Source organism: Sceloporus occidentalis, unplaced genomic scaffold (assembly GCF_023333645.1).
Source record: "Sceloporus occidentalis isolate IW3139 unplaced genomic scaffold, rSceOcc1.0.p SCAF_2, whole genome shotgun sequence".
NCBI classification, from domain to species: Eukaryota; Metazoa; Chordata; class Lepidosauria; order Squamata; family Phrynosomatidae; genus Sceloporus; species Sceloporus occidentalis.
The window spans coordinates 30,628,055-30,652,261 of record NW_028316982.1 but is presented as its reverse complement, the minus strand read 5'-3'; the positions used below and the strand labels follow the sequence as shown (position 1 = coordinate 30,652,261).

At 40.5% G+C, this 24,207-nt stretch overlaps 1 protein-coding gene across 1 annotated transcript in view; it reads right to left on the bottom strand.

Annotated features, from left to right (window-relative positions):
* Window positions 1-23,477, bottom strand: part of GPR149 (G protein-coupled receptor 149) — a 50,534-nt gene extending 27,057 nt beyond the window's left edge. Inside the window, exons 1-3 of the mRNA XM_089507715.1 lie at window positions 22,312-23,477; window positions 17,206-17,398; window positions 8,599-9,056 (exon numbers count right to left, since the gene is read on the bottom strand). Coding sequence (XP_089363841.1) covers window positions 8,599-9,056; window positions 17,206-17,398; window positions 22,312-23,274 — 1,614 coding nt within the window. The 5' untranslated portion in view covers window positions 23,275-23,477. The remainder of the gene's footprint in view (window positions 1-8,598; window positions 9,057-17,205; window positions 17,399-22,311) is intronic.
* Between the last annotated feature and the right edge of the window lie 730 nt (window positions 23,478-24,207).

The following is a 24,207-nucleotide window of genomic DNA, read 5'->3' as shown; positions in this document are numbered from 1 at the left end:
GCCTAGGGTTCTGGAAACCAATGTTCAACTCTCCACTTGGTGGCTATGGGAAACCGCTTTGTGTCCTTGTGTAAGTCACACACTCTCAGCCTCAGAGCAGGTCAATGAAAAAATGCTCTTAGAACAAATCTTACCAAGAAAACCCTGGCATACATTCTCCTTAAGGTCACAATAATGAAATACAATCTTTGAAAATTTTCTGATGCGTTATTGTTATTGGTCATTTGTGGATTTTTTAAAAAAGGAAATCTTGTTATAATAATGTATTACCAGTTGAGTATCCCTTATCCAAAATGTGTGGGATCAGAAATGTTTCAGATTCCCTCCCCCTCCCAGATTTTGGAATATTTCCATATACATTAGAATGATGTCTTCGAGATGCAATCCAAGTCTAAACATAAAATTAATGTATGTTTCATATATAGCTTATACACATAGCTTGAAGGTAATTTTATATTTTATATAGGAGCCCTGGTGGCGCAGTGGTTAAATGCCTGTACTGCAGCCATTCACTCGAAACCACAAGGTTGCGAGTTCAAGACCAGCAAAAGGGCCCAAGCTCGACTCAGGCTTGCATCCTTCCGAGGTCGCTAAAATGAGTACCCAGACTGTTGGGGGCAAATTAGCTTACTTGCTAATTAGCTTACTTGCTGTTCACCGCTATGATCTTTGGAATAGCGGTATATAAATAAAACAAATTATTATTATTATTATTATTATTATTATTATTATATAATTCTTAAAATAATTTTGTGCACGAAGCAAGGTTTATGTAAAAGGTACCATCAGAAAGCAAAAGTGTCACTATCTCAGCCAGCCATGAAAAAAAGTTTTGCAGTTTGGAACATTCTGGATTTTTGGCTAAGGGATACACAGCCTGTATTGTCTTTTGATGTTTGTAGTTATATATTGTATTTCCAAAGGCAGCATATTACTATTTTAATAAATAACTAAATAAAGCCATGCCACTGTTATAACAGTGTGAGAACTAATTATTGGGTGAAGGAAAAGAAATAAAGAGAGCTGGTATAGTACAGTGATTAAACCACACATCAGGACACCTAGGCTTATACATAATTTCTGCTATGATTCTACTAGGTGGCTTTACGTAGATCACTGTGTGCTGCCCTGCTGTTATATCACTTCCTTTAATAGTGAACTCAGGTGGTTTTGCTGAGAGCAACTGTGTGATAATGGAGTAAATGAGAAACTAGAAGAAAGTGTCAGCATGCCTGGGGAACCTTAAGTTTTCTAGAAATACAGTCCTTTAAAAATGGGATGGCAGAGGAAATGGCATAGTCTTGGGGAACAGCAGAGATGACTGGATACAGTTATTAGTTGTCCAGGCCAACAAAGAGAGCTGTAGTTGGGGATAACCAATTGAACCCTGACAATTTAACATACAGATAAATACTACAGTTCCTAGAGGAAGTCATGGTTGGTTGGCGGGAAACCTGATTGCATTGCTGTTATTGAATGAAAACACATGCAGTTATTTTGTTTTAAGTCCTACTTGACAAAGATAGTAACCTTGATCTTTGTTATAGGTTTGCTGTAAGGAGTACTACAATATCCACTCAAGTGTGATTATGAGTCCCAGCTCTCAGGGCCTGGCCCCTTTTCCCCATTCATCAAAGTGACAGAATAATCTCTGTGTGTATATTTTTCTTCATTTGTTAGACTTGATGTTTGCTAATTTGAATGCCACATTCTCTGCAATGGTGGCTGAAGTGGGCTTGCCTTATCCACAGGCTCTGGATCTGGAGATTTAATCCACTATGAACTTCAAACAATTTAATATTAAAAAGAAAAAGAAATCCTGAGATCTCTTCACCAGGCTGTATCACCTTTGCATGGCTGCCTGGCAGCAGCATTTGCATGGCTGCTCAGCTGCAGCATCTTAGTATAGCTGCCTAGTTGCAGTGTCTTCGCCCAGCAGTGGTGGCCTTTGCATGCCTGCATGGCTGCCCAACTGCAATGATTTCATGCATGGGGGGGATGTAGTTTGAAGAATGCATGCCTGATGGCTGGGTTGCTCAAAGGTGCCATATTCAGGCTGGTGCATAAAGGCTTCCTCCACCTCTGCCCTGGGACTGCTCAGTTAAGCAGGTGAGTCCTTATACTGTATATAAAATAGTAAGTAGACTCTAGTCCTTATAAAGTACAGTATATAAAATGGTGGAGGGCCATACAAAATGGTAGAGTACTTGAGCACCTGTGGTTTTTGGTATCCACAGGGGGCCATGGAACCAAATCCCTATGATACAGTGGGCACACTCCATTTAAGATATCATGCTTAATAATGCCACTATTACCTGCTGCCTGGAACACCACAAAGAATCATCCCTAGATTGCAGGGTTTGGAGCCAAAATCTCAGGGTCAGATGTAGTGTTCCAACTCTAGCAACCCAAGGTGTGGTGCATTTTGAACACAAATCAAACTGTTGCACTCTTGTTTGATTAAATTACTGGTTTGTTTGATTAAATTATTGAATGGGCCATTTTTGCATGTAGGCTCAAAAAGAAAAAGTGGATTTTTTGGGGGGGGGGGCAGGGATATACTTTCTTAATGTCTGCACTGCCTTGAAAATATTAAAAATTCCCTCTGAAGCACATTATCACTGTGCTATTCTTTTGAGTATTTATTTTCAAAGCATCACAGAGAAGAGCATACTGTATGTGCGTATAACCAATAGTTGCATCACTCAATTCTCTCTATGATGCATGTCACGGACATGCCTTTACTGAAAAGCTGAAAATAGAAGATTATTAGGAACTGTCAGGAAAGGAAATGCCACATGCTTTGGAATTTACTGGAGTACTAAAACAGTGATTAATCATACCAAAATACTTGGTTCATCCATCTTGCCATTGCCCTAGGGTACAGTAGTCAGTTCTGGGGTTGTTAGGTTTTTTGTTTTGCACTCTCCAGAATTCTCTTCTTCCTTTGCCCCATTCATTCAAAAGAATGAATGTCAGAACTGTGACAGTCTGCCCATTATTGCTGGAATCAGGAAGCAAATAGACCTTGTGGACTGAAGCCTTGGGTTTTTAGATCTAGCAGAGCATGGGGGCATGACAACATTTGCAAAATGTCAAAGACTCTCTCTCTCTCTCTCTCTATATATATATATATGCATGCAGTGTGTGAGCGAGAATCACAAAATAAAGGAATAAAAGGCAACACAGAGAAAGGGAGAAAGTACAGGCATCAATCAGTAGCTAGGAAAATATCTCTTTAGGACAGGGATGGGCTACTTGTTGCCCTCTAGATATTGTTGACTTGCAGCTGCCATCTGGCTATTCAGAATTTGGAAATGTTACTTTTAAAGTAAATCTTGCACAATCTCCTAGCCAGCATAGTCTGGAAAAGTTACATATGACAATGCCCCAGATCCTCCATCTTGCATGCTACTGACAGTGCTGGTTAGGGATGTTTGGACTTAACAGTCCAATATCATCTAGAAGGTCATTAGTTTACTGCTCATGGACTAGAAAATTATAAACTCTGTTTCTGGGATAAAAGAGACTGATCACATGGACAGCAGGTTGTAGTTCTTAAGTATCACTACATAGAGCTATCTTGGCAAGAGGTACTTTTTGTGGCTGGCCCTCCTAGCACTCTGGAAGCTATGGCAGTGGGATCTTTCTGCCAAACATCCAAAGACTTTTTACAGATAGTGATGGAACCACAATGCCATGATCTCCCAATTATATTTAATATGACATTTTGGAATACTGCCAGTGCCAGTATTTAAAGAAAAGGAAGTTGATCTTCCTCTTTCTCTACTGCCTTCCACTTTATTAAGCATTATCATCATTCCCAATGAGTCATGTAATCTTATATGTCCAAAAGCATGATAGCCTCAGGTGAGTCATTTTGCCTGTTGGTGAGAGCTGAAGACTGGTTTGCTCTGGGTGGGGCAATTTTTGGGGGGAGAAGGATATTTTTGGCTTTATTTATCTTTTTGTCTGTATATATTCAGGGAGCATCACTGAAATAATAACATGCTTCCTGCATGCCTTAACACCACCATTGTGTTTTGTTTTTGGAGCATGGCAACCTCCAGATCCACAGAGATTGTCTAGCCTTGATCTGTTTAAACTGGCACCAGCTCTCCAAATTCTCTAGAGATATGAGACACTTTTAAATAGAGGTGCTGCATATAGAACCTGAGAACTTTATGTGGCACAACATGTGCTATCACCATGCTGTTGCCCCTTTCTTCCATGCATTCAAGAATACTGGGCAGAAGAGAAAAATGAATAATGTTTAAATTTTGTTGAACTGGAATAATGATATAGAAATATCTCTATATGTCATTTTTATCTTATAAAAAAAACTGGATTTATAAGATAAGATGGTTATGAATACAGTGGATCCTTGTTATACGCTGGGGTTTGGTTCCAAGATCCCCCGTGTATAACAAAATCCGTGTATGCTCAAGTCCCATTAAGTATAATGACATAGCAAAATGGTGTCCCTAATAAAAAATGGAACATCAAGGTAAATGTATACTTTTTTGGAACATTTTCAAACCGTGTATGCTTAAATCCGTGTATAAAAAATCCGTGTATAAGAAGGGCTGACTGTACAAGAATGAACCAGAATATGTTGCAATTCAAGGAAGTAATGATTGGGGAAAGATTGTATAATTTATCAACAAATAAGTCAGTTAACTTTTCTGTAAAAACACAAGAAGATGATTTTGTGTGAATGTTACGTTGTTTTTAACTATTGTTTTTTATTGTTGTAATATAATAAACATATATTTGTTAAAAATCTGGGCATGTCTATGAGCCTTTGAGGGGAATTTGCCTCTGTTTAGCACAATGCTGGGTTACTGCACGAGTCAGGATCCAAAGAGTTATTTAGGCTTCAGTCTTTCATACAACAGTGAGTAAACCTTGCTGAATGCAATGAGATTTATTTCTAAGAACCCGCCACAAAACATGCATTGGACCAGAGCTGATTAACTTAGGCCTTGAGTGAAGGTCACATACCAAGCTGACCTATGAGCAGTGATGTAGCAAATTCAGGGCTTAAAGGGTCAAAGCACCATGACTTTTTAATTTGCAGACACTCTTTCCACATCAGGCCTTCTATGACCTTTGAGTTCAGCTGCAGTTTTCACAGAGCATGGTGGGGACTGGTACATTTTACTAGCAAATGTATTTTTGTGAGCCACCCGTATTGTAATAGAAAATAAGTTGGGAGTTGCTTGGTCCTGAAAGGGTACTTAGGACTCTTTACTTTGCAAAAGACACACACTTGGTGGAAATGAAAACTACTGCAATATGTTTGTTGATATGAATCAAGTCAACCATTGGATTTTTGAATTTTCCTTGCAAGCACAGCTATAAGAAAGTTCATGACAAATGTCTGCACTTCAGAATTTACTACTAAATCAGTGAATAGGGTTAAAGATGGGGTAAGGACAAGTGAGGCTAGGAGCCAAAAAAAGAAAGAAAGAGGGGACTCATCCTCTCACTTCCAGGAATTGGTGACAAGGCATTATGGAGTCTCAAATAACTGAGAAGAATAGGCATGAGCTGAATCTGAATATCTGCCCTGGCATGCCCTTTCACAGCTTAACATTGGGAAAGCAGAATGCAAACATTTTTAATAAGGAGCAGAGATTTAAAAACAGCAGGTGTTCACTTTAGTTTTCATAGCAGAGCTAGGTGAGTACACAAAATATATTCCTGTAAAGTGTTTCTTCTAAATCATTAATTGTTAGCAGTAGAATATCCATGAATTCACTGAGTGCTCAGCTCCAATTTCTCTCCTTTGTCAGATACAAACAATATTAAAATTGAAGGGAAGCAAACTAAAACTGGAAATCTCCCAGTTTTCCATCAGTATCTCACAGATTTTAGTTCCTCCATCACTTCCATCTCCTGTTCAAATAAGTGAAATATCAATGGCTTAGTCATGAACACACATACGCTTCTCACACAGAGTGGCATTGGCATGGAAGACATTTTTCTAGGATACAATCCTACATGATTGATACAAGAACCTGGGAGGGCAAACTACACAAGTCTTTTGCATGGAAAATTTGCATTACTGACCCACAGGAGATATATGAGTCCAAGACTGAAAAATGGCTACCACAAAACTATAGTTGCATATCAAGGGTGCCACACTGATCTTACAGTCAGCAGAGAATGACTGGTATGTTGGTATGGTAATAGCAGTGGATCAATGGAACAGTTTCACATAAAGCATTAATCATTTCTTACACTTTTTTAGTTTTGCACTTCAAAAGTCATTCAAGGTGCAGAGCTAATTAAAAGACACGGGTAGGAACATGGCGTGAGGATGCTTAGCAACAAAATAAAGTCCAGAATTTCTTCTCTGGATAAGACTGAATGCAAAATGTTACAAGCTGTGTTCATACATTTTGTCTAGCTGTGTCTCTCTGTTTATTCTCTGTATCTTCATAGCTAATTAAAGTTCTGTTTTGTTCATTCATTACTCAGTCATTCAGAAACTCTGACTAACATGGCAACAGACTGACTGACCAGTGCAGGCTTATATGTCTCTCTTAGGCGCGTTACAGAGCGTCGAAAAGCAGCGCTCTGCCTGCGCTGTCATTAGTTACACTGAGAAGCCCCAGCGGCCAAACCGCAAGGCTTCCCGGCGCAGCTAAAAAGAAGCGCCAAAATGGGGCTTCTTCTTGCATCGCGGAAATGACGCGACGAGGCGCCAATGGCGCACTCGACACATCATTTTCGTGACGCTACGTGCGGACACTAAGTGTCTGGCACGTAAAAATGGCCGCACCCGTGTGTATAGGGTGTGGCCATTTTTACGCCCCCGTCACGTGCTAGGGGTGAGGCCGGTATGGACGCTAGGTCCTCGGCCATCCCCTAGCACGTGATGGGGTGCTGCAAAGGCCCGTGCGGAATGGGCCTTAGTTTACACACCTCTCTTCATTTATTGTTATTGTATGCCTTGAAGTAATTTCTGACTTGTCACAACCCTAAGGGGATCCTATCACGGGGTTTCCTGGGACTGAGTGTGACTCACCCAAGGCCAAGAGGGGGACCAGAGTTATAGTCCAGCACTCAAACCACTATATTATGGCAGCTGTCTTTATACAGAGATAGATGTATCCAGGCATACCTCAGTTAACAAAGCCTCTGACAAAGAAGCATCTTTTAACAGACTTTATGTGCCCTCCCCTTTGTTCTCTGCCTAATATTTGGATGGGAGACCACTGATAAATATCAGATGCTGTTGGCTATATTTCAGAGGAAGGAACTGGCAAAGCCACCTCTGAGTATTCCTTGCCCAAGAAAACCCTATGAACTTTATGGGGTCAACATAAGTCAACAGGACTTGAAGGCATGGGTCCACATGGGCACGCACACACACACTTGTAGTTGTGAGCCTTCCAGTAGTTTCCAGCTTGGCAACCCATGGGGGGCTTTCTTGCCATGGATTTGTTCAAAGGAGGTTTGCCACTGCCTTTCCTTGAAACTGAGAGGGTGTGACTTGCCCAAAGTCACCCAGTGGGTTTCATGGCCAAGCTGGAAATTGAACTCTGGTCTCCAGAGTCCTAGTCCAATACTTAAACCACTATACCATGCTGGCTCCCTCCCCCCTCCTCTCTCTGTTTACTTTCAACCTTTTATTGAAGACTTGAATAGGGCTTATATAATTGCTGTTAACTTCATTCACTAACTTGAAAAAAAAACCAACAGAAATCGTGAGGAAATATTGCAGTTTGAATATGAAAAAGAAAGAGCTGCTACAATGTAGGAAATGACTAGGAGTAATTGGAAATCAAGATACCTCTGGGTATATGAAATACTCCTGTCCTTGAAATGGAAAGAAAATTGATTTATTGTGTAAGGGAAGCTAATTTATAGATAATTTAAATAAATTAAAGTTAATTGTGATGATTTCCCATTTCCCTGACTGCATGCTTATTTTAGACCACATTTACACCATTTTGTGAAATCTGTGGTCATCCACCCAAAAGTCTTTGTGCCCCACAAATGTGCAATATATGTAGTGTGTGAAAAGTGTGAAATGTGTACACATTTTTCTGCACATGTCCCTAATATAAGCATTTTGCATGCAAGATTTTCCAAATCTACCCCTCATGCATCTTTGTGCACATCATTCCTTAATGTGCACACTTTCCTGGGCTGCAATACAGACAACACATTGTAAAAATGTGGATTTTGATGTGCTATTACATTTCATTCTGCTTATAAATTTAGCAAATCTAACTTGGCTAGGTTTTGACAAAATTTATTTAATTAATCCAAAATCTAACTATATTATGGAATAGACCTTAAGGTTAAACACATTCATGGCTGTCTCTTATCTGCAATGCAGTTGAACCAATGTACTTGGTGATTACCTGTTGCCAGTGAAATAAAGAAAAATGCACTCCATTAAACTGAAGTACATTGGCTTGACTGGCTTATAAATAAATCTTTTGATTGAGCTTTATATACATCTCAGTTACAGAGATACTTAGATTCTTTCCAGATACAACTTGGATGACTTAGAAGAAAGAAGAGACCATCAAGAAAATATAAATAACAAAGGATTTCAAAATGAAATTAAGACACTACCTGTCGAGGAGTCCGTTCTGACTTACTTCTGCACCATTCCCAGTCTGAAAGTTCTGGTTTCCGTCCCTCCTCATGTGAAAGCCTTCTTTCCTGTCCTTCAAAAAAAGTACATTTCTCATTATTCCTGATATCTTCTTTCTTATATGTTCCTATTTTGTCAGAACGCAGGCAGTCTATGAACTTATCCTTGCTGAGGTCTTGTTTTGTGTCAGTACCAACTGTTTTCTTGCACTTGTTGACTGTCTCCTTAAGCAGGGAGCTGTTCTCGAGAGAGATGGTGCTGAACTCAATTTTGTTGCTTTCCTTTTGAGCTTCTTTTGTGTTGTCACAATCATAGTTGAGCAAGCTGTGGTATGATATGGAATTGCTATCATCACTGTGACGGTTGTCATGGGATATCTTATAGATTCCATAACCTTGATGAAATGACAGGTTGAATTCAAAGCCTCTTCTTCTGGCTAAAGAAAGGAATCAGGCATTTCCATTAAAAACATAAGCAGGAGAAATGTGCAAATTTTAAAATTTAAAAATCCCTCAAAAGCTGGCTATCGGAACAAGTTTAGTGCACATTATCACAACATAAATGAAACAAATCATGTTCCAAAAATTCAAAAGCACAGTTGGTACTGACTTAAGGCACATACATGTCAAGGCTGAAGACAGAGATACTTCTGAGAGGGCAAGTCCTGTGACATTTGTGTTACAGCCTAAAAGTATTATACAGTTGTGGTTTCATACATATATTTTCTGTCTCTGAACTGTATACCTTGGAAAGGGTTGATTTTTTTCCCCCAAACCACTTTCACCACGGATGAAAGTTCCATTTGAAATCAAGTAATATTAGCTAATTCATTTTTAAGGAAGAAAATATAAATAGTTCCCCAGGTACCAGAAATAGGTTTGATCTTCATTTTGTACAGGATATGGAACAGGAAAGGCTGGCCTCTTAGATTCTTCTATAGATCTAATCTAATTAATCTAATCTAATCTAATCTAATCTAATCTAATCTAATCTACCCATCCATGCATCTATCCATCCACCTGTTTCCCAATGGGACAAAGTTAATCATGGCTTAATGTTAGTGCAGTGCTTCCCAAACTTTGGTTCTCCAGATGCTTTTGACCTCAGCTCCCAGAATTCCTGACTATTGGCCAAGCTAGCTGGGGCATCTGGGAGCTGAAGTCCAAAACACTTAGAGGACCAAATTTTGGGAATCACTGTTTTAGTGGGATTGGTTTGAAAATTCACAGTGCATTTATATGTACATCCACTCTGAAGTAATACCCATTGACTTCAATGGCCCTGCCACCTAAGTAAATGGGAATTGGTCTCATTGCACTCAATGTGGTTTATTATTCACAAGACATGCACAGGATGGCTCTGTAAGTTAATTAAATCTGATTTCACTGGGAAGTAAGTGCAACTAACTCAAGGCTCTTCCTGACAGCCAAGATTCCCTTATACACGGATTTTTTTATACACGGATTCAAGCATCAACATTTTGAAAATGTTCCCAAAAAAGTATAAATTTGAAATATCAAACCACGATTTTCCATTTTTATAAGGGACACCATTTTGCTATGTCATTATATTTAATGGAACTTGAGTATCCATGGATTTTGTTATACACGGGGGATCTTGGAACCAAACCCCATCATATAACAAGGGTCCACTGTAATTGTTGGGCTACTCTGTTTCCATTGTTAGATGTTGTTCTCATTCCTGCATCCAGTCATTTATCCATTCATTCCTGGGATTTTGTCCTTTTCTCTTCTTTTCCTTGAATTATGGTGTGGACAGGCCCTTCTCTCCTCCCAGGAAGTGTCATCAGGGAAGGAAGATCTTCTTGGTGATAGACACACTCCCATTCACAATGTCATCAGTGCTGTCACCCAAGAGTACATGGGGGAGTCAAGATCATAGAGACAGAAATGAACATGAATCCTAAATAAACTGGAAAGTTCCGGAAGCAAGGAAAAACACACTTTTTTCTCACTGTTTAAAATATCACAGTTAGCCCCAAGAATTCACCAGAAATAGACCAGAACAGGAACTGCATCATTTGGACTGTTGCAAAAAAAATCTCAATACCCAGGCGCAACTCCCAAGGCTTTTCAGCATTCTGAATAAACCCTTAGTCTAGATGCAATCCAATGTTTGAAATCTCAGTCTTCTTTTGACTTTTTCTGGGTGAATGATTTAAATCCGCAGATGGTTTGGGGTTTGGCATCTATTACATTAAAACCATTTCAGTCTAATTTTAATTGAACTTTTCTTGGGGATTTGGGGATTCATTCAGAAAGCACAGTGAGCACAGAATTCAGAGCAGCATGTACCACAGTGAAGTTGCATGTAAGCTTGGTCCCCAGCACATCATCCAGCAGTTTCAGATGTATAACTTCTGACCTGGGACCAGGAATGGTGGAAGTAAGGGGCTGAACAGACCAGCAGTTTGAGCCAGTTTCCCGGTGGCGTGGGGGCATGGTGACTGCATGCCGCACACCCTGACTCTGCGTCAGTCCGGCATCATGCCACATGACTGACCAGATGTCAGGCAGAGTTGGGGCATTCCTGTGACACAGTGACCAGACGCTGTACACTGCAAGAGTGCAGAAGAGCACCTCTTTTCAGGCCCAAAAAGGAGTGGCATTTTGCCGCTCCTTTTTGGACCTGAAAAATCCTGGATCAGGGCCGCAGCATGTGGTTGCCTTGGCCCCGACCTGACCTCACATTAAGGAACGTATTAGTCAGTTGCATCAATTTTGATAATGCTAGTCACTTTCTCCTTTTTTACTTCTCCTCAAAGGAAAATGGAAATGGAGAAACCAGATCCCAGCTGTTCTAGCAAGTTTGAGTGGTGCTCTCCAAGCTAAAAGCACCATCTGTTTGTTGAGAGGTACACAGGTTGCACATTAGAGCTCATAGGCAGCCCTACTCTGAATGTAGATGATCTCTAAATCAATACAGGTTGAGTCTCCCTTATCTGAAATTCTGAAATCAGAAATACTCCAAAAATCAAAACATTTTTCAAAAGGAGCTGAGACAGTGACATCTTTGCTTTCTGAAGGTTCAGAAACTTTATTTCACATGAATTTTTTAAAAATTGTATAAAATTCTCTTCAGGCTATGTGTATAAGGTGCATATACAATATAAATGAATATTGTGTGTAGACCTGTGTCCTATCTCCAAGTTATCTCTTTATGTACATATATGCAAATAAAGCTATTCCAAAATAAAAGTTTGAAAATTTTGAAATCCAAAATACTTATGGTGCCAAGCAATAAGGGAAACTCAACCTGTACTTTAAATCAGGGATTAGGAGTATTGGGCAATCCAGATATTTTCAGGCTATACCTCCCAGCTTCCCTGACCACTGGCCATCCTGGCTAGGGCTGATGGAAGTTGGAGATCAACAGCATCTCAAGATCCACCCATGCTTTGAATTGTTTCTTGCTGCTCTTGTCCTTTGGAACAAACTAGAAATATAAATAATTGGAGACATGGTTTTTAACAAGACTACTCAAAGAAATACAGGTTCTAAACATATGTAGGCACCACATTTCTGTATTGCTTTGGTATCAAACACACTAACTAAAGTCTGAGTTATTTAATTTGCCAGAGAATCATGAACTCTGAGTAAGCATTCTGTTTGGTGGCAGTGGTGGGGAAACAGAATAGCCCTTAGTATAAACAAAATGAAAGAAAATGTTCCTGTTTGAATGACGACAAGAGTTGTTGCCTTACCATCTGCCACATATTTCACTCTGCAAATATTGTATCAGAGCCAGAGAGCCACATGGTATCTGTAACAAATCATTTCTTCATACACAGCAAATACTGCAGTTAGGAAATAGGTTCTAAAAGATCCAGAGGAAGTTTCAGCTTTGAGAGAAAAGCTTCTTCCTGGTGCGAATCATTTTGCTCTGGGGTGACTCAAGATGATTTTTTTTTATTAAGAACCATGACAACTGTAATGTAGTCTACGTGGGCTGCCTGCATGGGGAGGAGGGAAACTCCAGCTGTCTTGGAATATCATGCTGTTCAGTGGCATACCTATTAACTTATGTTAGCGTACTCCACCAGTGTTTAACCCTCATCCTGTTGGATCGGATGTTTTCATCCTGCAGCGCCACATTTTGTTAAAGAATCCACACAGAACTACAGCTACATTGGTATTTAGGACCAGGGTAGATTAGTACACAAAATATATTTAGGTATGAAAATGAAAATAAACAAAATACACATAGTTGAAAAATGCACACCAAAAACGTATATATTTGAAAAAATCATCCCCCAATACAAATGAGAAGCTTTATGAAATCAAACCGCAAGCTTGGTAGAGCGACACATCTCTGGTGGCTGTGGTGTGGCATGACTTTAGATGAAATGTCACATAGTAGTAGACACCACTAAAGTGAATGTTGGACCTTCTGTTATTGGAAGCTGAGCAGGGTCAACCCTGGTTAGTATTTGAATGGGAGACCACCAATGAATACCAGATGGTGTGAGCTATATTTCAGAGGGAGGAACTGGCAAAACCACCACTGAGTATTCACTGCCTTAAAAAAAAAAAACCCTATGAAATTCACGCAGTTACATACACACACCCTCATTTTTGTTGTTAACTACCTTCAAGTCAATTTCAACTTAGGGTGACCCTATAAATGGGAGATCTCCAAGTCTCCCTGTCATCAACAGCCTTTCTCAGGTCTAGTTGCAAACTCTGGACAGTGGCTTATTTGATTGAGTCTATCCATCTGTTAACTCTCATCTACCCACTAACTAAAGCATAATATTATGCATTTTAGATTTGTGCAATTTTGATATATGCACATGTTATGAAACACATTTTTTCGTTTGTAGAGTAAGCCAGTAATGTACAGTTTTCTGACCACAGTGGGGGACGGGAAGGTTGGTCTTAGTTTATTAATTTTAACTTGGTATGTTTTAAATTTTATATTTGTAATTTTTTGTATTTTTATGATTTTAATTGTACAATTTTAATTGTTGTGTTTTATATATGTTGTTAGCCGCCTTGTATCCCACTTTGGGGATAAACAAACAAACAAAATAATAATAATAAATAACAAGCTGCATTATGTCCATATTCAGGTTCAGGAGATGAAGTGAATAAATGTGCAAAAAGGCAATTATTTCACCCATCCTTCCAGAAAAATGCTCTTCAGAACAGTCATGTTGTAGTATTTACCTCACAGAATCACAGAATCATAGATTTGGAAGAGACCACGGGGGCCATCAAATCCAACCCTCTGCATACAGGAAGACACAATCAAAGCATCCCCAATAGATGGCCATCCAGCCTCTGTTTAAAAAACTCCAAAGATGGAAACTCCACCACACTCTCAGGCAGCATAGTCCACTGTCAAACAGTTCTGACTGTTAAGAAGTTCCTCCTGAGATTTAGGTGGAATCTGTTTTCCTATAGTTTGAATCCATTGCTGCTTGTCCTAGAACTTTATCACACACTTTTTTTTGCTCATTATGGGAACTGGAAGGGGACTCTCATGTGTGTGTGCAACCAGCCAAAAACAGATTTTATTACACACCAAAGCATCCTCCAAAAGGCCCCGTTCCGTCCCCCGGTGCCAAACCGTCCCCGTTCAGTGCTAAGGAGTGCTAAATGTTCTGGTCGGAAGTTTTCCGACTGAGGAAAATGGTGCCCATCAGCACTGAATGGGGACGGCTTGGCACCAGGGGACAGAACAGGGCCTTTTGGAGAATGCTTTAGTGTGCGATACAATCCGTTTTTGGCTGGTTGCACATGCACATGAGAGTCGCCTTACAGTTCCCATAACGAGCAAAAAAAAAAGTGCGCGATAAAGTTCCTAGTCTCTGGAACCATAGAAAACAAGCCTGTTCACTCTTCGATATGACATCCCTTCAAATATTTAAACATGACTATCATGTCCCCTCTAAACTGTCTTTTCTTCAGGTTAAACATACCCAGATCCCTAATCCCACTCTGGATAAGGCATGGTTTTCAGATTTTTCGCCCTCCTCCGGACACCTTCCAGCTTGTCAATATCCTTCTTGAACTGAGATGCCTAGAACTGCACAATATTCCAAGTGAGGCCTAACCAAACAGAATACAGTGGTACTATCACTTCCCTTGATCCTGACACTATACTCCAATTGATGCAATCAAGAATCGCATTGGCTTTCTTGGCTGCCACATCACACTGCTGACTCATGTTCACCTTGATATAACAACATTCTGGGAAATGACAATATAGTGCCCAGCAGGACAAAAGAGTGTCAAAGAGTCCAGCCATACTACCATGGTGATCTCATCATAAACCATCTCCTGTGGACATTGCACTTTAAATCCCCACCACAGATGTTCCTTCACCCTGCAGAGTGACAAATCCAAAAATACCTTCTAACTTTCTTCCTAGCAATTATTTCAGATTGAGATGTCATTCTTTATCCTAGGATCTCAAGGGGACCATATGAATATCATAGAATTTTAAAACAATTCAGATTTTTAAAAATAGTTTAAACAGAGTGAAAACATATTAAATAATTAGAAACTGCTTAAAGGGTTAATACAGTTCAAAGTCATGTACATATACGGGGGGTGGGGGGGGGGGGTAGGTACCAAAGCCTGTAATAACTTGGCACCAGAACAGAGCCAGCAGAAGGGCATTGCACAAATGGGGTGTCACAATAGAGAAGACCTTCTCCTATGTCCTCTCACAATGCATTGCTACACTGATGGGTGACAGAGAAGGGCCCTTTGAGAAGACTTCAATCCTCAGGCAGGCAAATATATAGAAAGCGAAATTACTGCTACCAGGATATTCTGGATCTGGTTTGGTTAAAAGTGTGTCCTGAGGTTTTTATACATCTCTAGACTATAATCCTAGTTATAATGACCAGGATATAGGTTTGGTTATGAGGAATGACAAATATAATTTTACTAAAAACATTTTAAAATTGACTGTGGATATAGTTTCACTCTTTATTCTCCAACACATCAACCCTTGCAAGTGCAGTTTTTTTATACACTACTCACAAACCAAATCCATGTTTCCCAATACAATAATCCCTCAAGCAGTCTCCTTCCTTCTACATTCAGACCCTCCTCCTCTCTGTCTTCTTCCAGACTCTCCCCCTATCTCTCATCTTTCCAGCATAACATCCCAATCTCCCTCTCTCAACCTATTATTCATTTCCTGGTCAAAATAATAATAATAATAATGATGATGATGATGATGATGATGATAATAATAATAATAATAATGGCACATCCAACACTTTGGAAGCCCTGTCTGGAAGAATAATATTAGAGCAGCAATACTTTTGTGCAGTTTGTTCCCCCAGTATTCAAATATCCAGAATATTTTGGGATGCTCAAATACAGAGAGAATACTGCATTAAAATTTTTGTTTTCTCTCTCAATGGGGAGAAAAATGACAGTAATTATTTGTCCTTGTGTGGGAGGACAAAATCCCCAAGGATGTACATCCCTATCACTATGTGTATGCAATCTGACTCCATCCACCATTCCACTCCTTCATTCAGTCTTCATCCACACTCTTAATTATATGTGTAAATTGTTTATATGTATAAATCACACTCTTAATTAATATTATAAGACAGAAACATAAACATAAACTATGTTTTACAGTTTATGTAACACCATACAAAAAGCAAGCAATTTTTATACCACTTTCACACTTCATCCCATTTCAAGAAAATAATCAAGTTTTCCATCATTTGTTGCAAGCAGTTCAGCACAAGTAAATTTAAATATCTCCACCATAACAACACTCGACACTCGCTGTAGCTCTAAATGAAGGGTTAAGAACATGTGACCTGTGGACAACATACACTCTAACTTTTCTTGTAGGCAGCAGCCTCCCTACTGAGAAACAACTTCCCTGCAACATGGATCGTACTTACAGGAATGGCCAGAAAGTGTGATGTACCAGAAACAGGATGTATGACCCTTGTTTTAATGATCAATAAAGAGTATCTTTTAAAAAAAAGAGAAGCAACCTTCCATTCAGTTTTAACAAGGTACAATACAGCCTCCAGGAGTCCCACGGATGGAAAATTGGTCTTAAAGTTTACTTGAGGAATCAAGGAAGACATGCATGTCTTACACAGTGTGGAGCCCACACCACACAGAGAAAATGAGAAAGGAGAAGATAAACACATGGTCTGCACTGGCACAACATGGTGCAGTGGTGATGTCATGTCATCTCTGGTCACCATTTTTGGCCAAAAACCATCTTTAAAAATTAGGGTGGAGAATTCATCTGGGAGGGAAACCACTGGGTCTACACATAGTTTTAGGTGGTATGGGGTACTTTTCAGGCAGAAAATCAAGCACATTTTTTAAAAAATGGGGATGTTTTGAAGAACTTGAGGAGACTGCCACAAGATTTTGATCACTGCAAATGTGGGTTTAGGGGACTGCACTTTCTCCAGCATTGCTATAGAGTATGATAGAAAAGACAGTCAAACAACAACACAAACACAGTAGCTTCAGTATATTCTACCGAGTCTGATTCAATCTGTTCATAATCGTGAAGAATTAAGAGCCTAGACTCCTTCCCCCCGATCCTTCTGTACTTACTCTTGCTTTCTTCTGAAGAGACAGCATAGATGTTCTTTTTGCAGTTGATGATACAGCCACAAGGCAGGTGACTCCAGTGTTCTGACAGGACAAACACTGGAGTGACAGTGACAGCTAGCAAAGTTAGGAGAAAGCTGAATATCTCAAAGGAGAGGCTTTGAAACCCAATGGTATGTTGAACCACCATTTGTATCTGAAAGAAAGAAGCATTTCAAAGAAATTAAGTAGCAGGCAGCTATCTTGAGTAAAGACAATGATAAATCTTGTAAAGGGTAAACAGAAATGTTACACACACAGAGAGACAGAGTCTCTTTCACATTACCCTATCATAGCACTTTGATAGCAGTTTTACTGCCATGGCTGCATCCTATAGAATCCTGGGATTTCCACTTCATCTGTCAGAGAATTCTAAATAATCCCAACAAAATGTACCAGGGTTCCATAAAATGGAGCTATGACCATTAAATTCATATCAAAATGCTAGGATTTCGCAAAGCAAAAGAGACCCCACAATTACTTGCACAGTCTCTATCTGTTCTGAAATTTGGGAACAATGAAGACCACAGAACATCTGTAACAACAGAGATTGAGGCCACGATGCAGCCAAATTCTATGCAAGTCTAAGTCTAATTCTAAGGAGCCCTGGTGGCACAGTGGTTAAATGCCTGTACTGCAGCCATTCACTCAAAACCACAAGGTTGCGAGTTCAAGACCAGCAAAAGGGCCCAAGCTCGACTCAGGCTTGCATCCTTCCGAGGTCGCTAAAATGAGTACCCAGACTGTTGGGGGCAAATTAGCTTACTTGCTAATTAGCTTACTTGCTGTTCACCACTATGATCTTTGGAATAGCAGTATATAAATAAAACATTATTATTATTATTATTATTATTATTATTATTATTATTATTAAGTCTGCTCACATGTAAGTGTAAGTGACTTCAATGGGACTTAATCTGAGATATGTATAGGGTTGCAGCACTACACCACTCATTAACAGGTTGCAATCCTTTTCATTCAGAGCTCTACAGTTTCTTACAGCCACTACAGTGGGCAGGATAAAGATTTTACAGACTCTATCCAGACATGTGAATTGAAAATGTTATTTTTGGAGGGGCCCAACTGCCATAATCTCCTAGACAATATTACCACTGGTGCTTTGGTCCAGTGTAATCCAAAAATGTTGCAATCTCAATTGTGAGTCAACCCTACTTCTCCTATCTTGTTTCATCTGTTTCTCTGAAATAGGTTGTACTTATATTCCTCTATTACTACATTCCAGCAATTAAGACAGCCCCCCAAATCACCCCCCCCCCCCAATCAAGGCCTGGAAAATCCCTTCCATAAATGTTACAATGGGAGTGCAAAGAGAACGCAAAAGATACATATAACTAGAATTTCTAACTCTGCAACTGTTTTGTCACTATTTTATTTCCAGCATTCTTAGACAGCTCCCCATAGGCCATATGGAACATGCACTAGTTACTTTTCATTTTACGATGTTCTGGCAACTGAGAGTTATTTAATATGTGGTATGGAAGCAAACCTAGTTTTGGCCCTCATGATACATTCAAAAGGGAGATGCAGCTCCAGGAGGAGTGTTCACAAGTGCATATATTCCATATCCAAGCAAGGTGGGAAGCTTGAGGTGTTTCATTTGAATCCAGCCTTCCCAGGAGCATATCTGGGTTTTTTGAAACTTCCATGCCTCCTTCCCCATGATGCCCTTGGTAAATGGTTTTCCCAGATTTCCCCATCATTCTAACAGTACAAGTCTTTTTTCCCATTCTAAAAGTCTTCTGAAGCTTAGTTACACCTCTTCTGAAGCTTACAGCCTGTTACAGACAGCCAAAATAAAGCTGCTTCGAGTCACAGTGGAGCTATGCTGTTTCAATGATGCATGCGTCCTAAGAGTCCAGAAGTCGCACCAAAGCCACGCTCCAGCCCTAAGGACTGGAGCGTGGCTTTGGTGTGGCTTCTGGACTCTTAGGACGCATGCATCATTGAAACAGCATAGCTCCACTGTGACTCGAAGCAGCTTTATTTTGGCTGTCTGTAACAGGCCTTACTGACTAAAATGGCCTTAAGATTAAATATCCTGCCTTTGAGCCTGCTCATCAATGAAATGTGGACCCTGAGAATTTATCTGAAATTGAATTGAGCTGCCGCTTCACTACTCTTGCTATAAAGTAAACACCTTGTAAGTGTCTGCCTCAAAATGTAATGTGTGAAGTGGTGTTTTTAAAATGCATAAGGACTGTTGAAGCCACTGTGTGGAATTGCATGGCCATATATTTGTTCAGGGATTGAATGAAGCTGGTGGGATGGTCCTTCATTTCTTTTTTATAATCTCTGCACGCTGTGTTGTGTGTGTATGTGCATGCACATTCTGTGTGCCTTCAAGTCATTTCCAACTTATTACAACTCTAAGGCAAACCTATCACAGGGTTTTCTTGGCAAATTTATTCAGAGAAGGTTTGCCATCGCTATCATCTGAGGCTGAGACAGTCTGGCTTGCTGAGGGTCACCCAGTGCCCAAGTGGAGATTTGAACCCTGCTCTCCAGAGTCCTAGTCCAACACTGAAAGCACTATATCATGCTTTCTAGTGGAACATAATTCTATATGACCATTCTTTTATTTAAAATTTTTGAAGCTGTTAACATATTACTCCTTAAAACAGGAGTGTGACTCATGTGGTTCTCCAGATGTTTTTGAGCGGTAACACCCAGCATTCTTCACCACTGTCTATGCTGGCTAGGGTTGCTGGGACTTGGAATCCAACAACATCTGAAAAGGTTTATGATTTCCAGCCTTGCCTTAGGAATATGCTGGCTGCTTTCATTAATTCCAAAGAGCACCCAATAAAATCCACAGGACATGTTTCAAAGTGCTCAATAGATAGCTCCTTTATTATAGAGAAAGCCCAACATGGTTTTGCCTGTATATATTTGTGTGGTCTACTACATAGGTGATTTGAAATCTGACTGCAGAAATTTCTGAAGCAGAGAAGCCCATTTCATTTGTTGGATATTTTTCTTTTTGTCCAACAAAGGGAATTATATTCTCCACTTCAGAAATTTCTGCAGTCAAGATTTCAAATCATCCCCCAAGAAAGCTATACAAAGGATAGATGTATTGGGTTTTCTCTATAATCAAGCATTCATCTATTAAGCACTTTGAGACAAGTATCCAGCTTTTCCTGTGCCTTCATTAACTCCCATTTTTTTTGATGGAGAACAAAAGCTCTAAGCTTTTATTTAATTGCCAGTCACTCATTGCCTATTAAATATGTAATGGTTTCAATTAAAATGCATTTAGAGTGTCAGTTGAAAAGAATGCATGCCACAACCAATAGAGGCTTAGAAGTATGTGTGTATGTGTTGTGCACTAACTGTGCAGATAAACAATTAGAGAAATGCCGACCAAAAATATATGCCTACTAAAAAGATATGTAAGCCTTTTAGTCGCTCAGGTGCTTGCAGAGCTGTAAACTAACATTCCTGGTAACTATTCCAACTGAGCTGTGTGACTTTGAATCCTGACAGATGCTGAAAAGTAAATATTCTAACACAACTCCCATCTGTGCTTCTCAGAGTGCTGGTTGCTTCAAGCCAAACAATAAATATTGATGCCTCAGCTGTAGCAGAGAAGTAGCTTTGACCCCGAGCTATTAATAAAAGTCTTTTGAGGTAATGCTGGGAGACAGAAAGACAAACCCTTGAGATGATGAGAGTGATGACTGATGATTTATACAATGCCTTCAATGAACTGTATTTCATCAGTGAAGAAGCAAGTGCCTGCCCCCATGGAGCTTACAATCTAAATTTCATCAGCACGGAAATGACAGAAGGAGAAGAGGGAAAGTTAATACAGAGTGTTTATGAACTAGTGAAATCACATGTACTTGCAGCTGAAGCCTGTGCACACCTGCTCAGAGGTAAGCCCAACTTATTCAACATTTAATGGGCCTTACTCTCAAGAAAGTGTGCACAGTATTGCAGTCACAGCCTCACTTGGGTGTAAGATTTCAGATTTAACTCAAGGGCTCAAGATTTCAGATTTAACTTTAAAAAAATAAGCGTTTGAGGGTTTGAGGAAAGGATCTGAAGAAACAGAGAAAGCTCAAGTCCAAGGCAACAGTGGATTCACAAGTGCTGTGTAGCACTGAATGCAAGATAAAAGGAGGACTTTCAAAGATTCATGCAAACACTGCCTGACCTGTTCTCTGCACCAGCATATTCATCAAGATGATTCTCAGCAAGGCTTGCTATTTACAGAATTTATAAGCAAACATGGTCTTTCATTTCAATTTTACAGCCATAAACCAGTCAATGACCCTAGGGGCTAAGGGTGTGCTTTGCCACTGGTAAATGGGGAAAAAAAATCTTTGGCAGATGCTCTGAATAAGCCCATATAGTAATCCTGCTTCCTGCCTATTTTCCTGGAGCAAAAGCCCCCAGTCCACCCTTCCAACTAGTTTCACTCTTTGAATCATTCTGCAATGTGTACTTGTAGAATGATTATCACAGCATAAAGTCAGAACCACAATGTTGATTAACCAGAGCCAAGATTGTGTGTCACTGTGTCAGTCACAAAAACCACATGTACAGGAGTAGTACAACTACGAAAACTTAATACAAATCTTACAAATCCATTCATACATACAAACCTGTTCAGCCAAATTTAGATAATCAAGACACACACATAATAGCCTAGCCATTTCTACCAGAATACAAGGATATGGGGGGTTCGTGCCCACAGTATGTTTAAGAGGTCATCCTGATCACTAGATTTCCCAGTGTGCTAAAAAAGACAGATCAGATTAAAATTACTATAATGCATGTCATGAGTCACTGGTGGAGATTCCGCTTAACTCTTGGTAGCTAACAGAAAGGGATAGGGGAGAGAGAGACACACAAACCAAATGAGAAAGTAACTTTTATCTAAACTAACTAGTGTTCAACACACAGGATAAAAGTTTTTAAGCTCTATGGAGAAACACAGTGCCTCCTTTACTCTGTGCTTGGGGGCTCATCATTCTAAATTTAACTAGACACTTCCTAACCAGACCATAACAGAGAAAAGAAAGAAACGTGGGTTGTTTTTACCATCATTGGGAGCCAAAGAATTACTTTGGTCAGAGCCAGAATCAGCGAGAAGCGCTTCTGAGCAAATTCCACAGTGAAGTTTCGGCTGTGATATGGTATGTTTTGTGTGCCGTAGCTGTCCACTCTACAGCGGTCATCTGCAGGACCTTGCTGGATCCTGGGGTCAGCGTTCTGGCCAGCATTTTGAAAATGCTTCAAGCTTTTATTCTCCATATCCTCTGGAGAGAGGGGCAGGGTGTGGATACCCACTGGGGGTGACCCAGGTGAGAAATATCCGCGGGTGATTTGATGATAATCATCATAAAGATGCAGTTGCTCATCTGAGCACAACAGCTGATAAATGAGCGGGATGGAGAGCACAAGGAGAAGGAAGAAACAGAAGGAGTAGATGATGAAGAGAAACAAGATGTAAGAACTGGTGCAGTCTGCAAAACATCCCCAAGAGGTCGAGCCATAAGTGCCCCAGCCACAGAGAGGCAAAATGCAGATCAGCAAACTGACCATCCAAATGGTGAGAACGGCCCAGATCATGCTCACAGGCCTTTTGGTTGCCCTGTGTCCGGTTTCCATCTTGTTGAGGCTGTAGAAGTTGTATGAAATGACCAAGGAGCCCATCAGATTGCTGGAAAAGCCCTGAAACAAGTAGAGCAGTGCTGAAGTAGTGCACAAAGTCGGGGGGAGCATCTCGTTCAACCACAGCTTGAACATGAAGATGGTCGCCGGCCCCACGCTGATCAGGTCATCCACAGTCAATGAAGTCACCAGCATGGAAAGGGTGCTTTTGTTTGGCATCCTCAGGAGAGATACCAAGGAGTAGAGGCCTCCCAGGAGGGCCGTGAAGGTGATGACAAAGGTCACACAGAAAAGGAAAAGGTTGAGAGGCTGTTGATCTTGGGGCAGGTCCATGACGTCCTGGTTGGGGTGGTTGGTCCCATTTAGTGAGGCATTGCTCTGAGTGACCATCCTTGGGCAAGGTGAAGGAGATGGGTCTTAGTTTGCCTTCTCCTTAGTTCCAGGAGTTTTCATCTGGTGGCTGAATGCGAGGAGTTTTCATCTGGTGGTAGCCCCACAGTGGGGTTCTGGTCTCCTTTCCCAAGTTTATCCACAATGGGTTTCTGGTCTTCCTTACCAGGTTTATCCAAAGTGGGTTTCTGATCTCCTTTCCCAAGTTCATATAAACATCAACATATTCATATTCATTTCTGATCTTCCTTAGTAGGTTCATCTAAAGTGGATTTCTGATCTCCTTTCCCAAGTTGATTCTTGGGCTTAAAGGGGGATCTCCTCTTTTCTTGGAACCCTCCTCAGCAGACACTCAAGTCTTCCCAGCCCTTGAAAGAGCAGGTATACAAAAAGCCCACACACATACACAACCCCCGCCCACATCCCCACAAATGCCACACACACACACACACACACACCCAGCCAAAGATGCCTGAGCCAGAGGAAGCAGCCCAATATGATGTCTTTTCGTCTCTCTTTGGCTGATCCTTCCAGAGATGATCCAAGTAAAGAAAGTCCAAGGCGGCGGCCAGATCGCAAAGAAGAAAAAGCAGCAGCAGCAGCAGCTCTGGCTCACGCTGCTGGCTGAAGAAAGAAGGAAAGAAGGGAGGAAAGGAGGATGAACTCTCTCTCGCTCAGGCTTTGGGGGAAAAAAGAAGGCAGAAGCGGCTCTTGGGTTCGCTCTGCGCTGTTCAGAAACTGCAGGAGGGAGGAGTCAGGGAGGAGTCAGGGAGGAGGAGGAGGAGGAGGAGAGGCGGCGGCTGGCTTCTCTCGCTGCTGCATCCGCACTGCAGAAATGATCCGGTTTGATTCCACTTGAACTGCCCTGGCTCCATGCTCCGGAATTCTGAGAATGGTAGTTGATGCTTCGCTCTGGTGCCACAACCAACTACT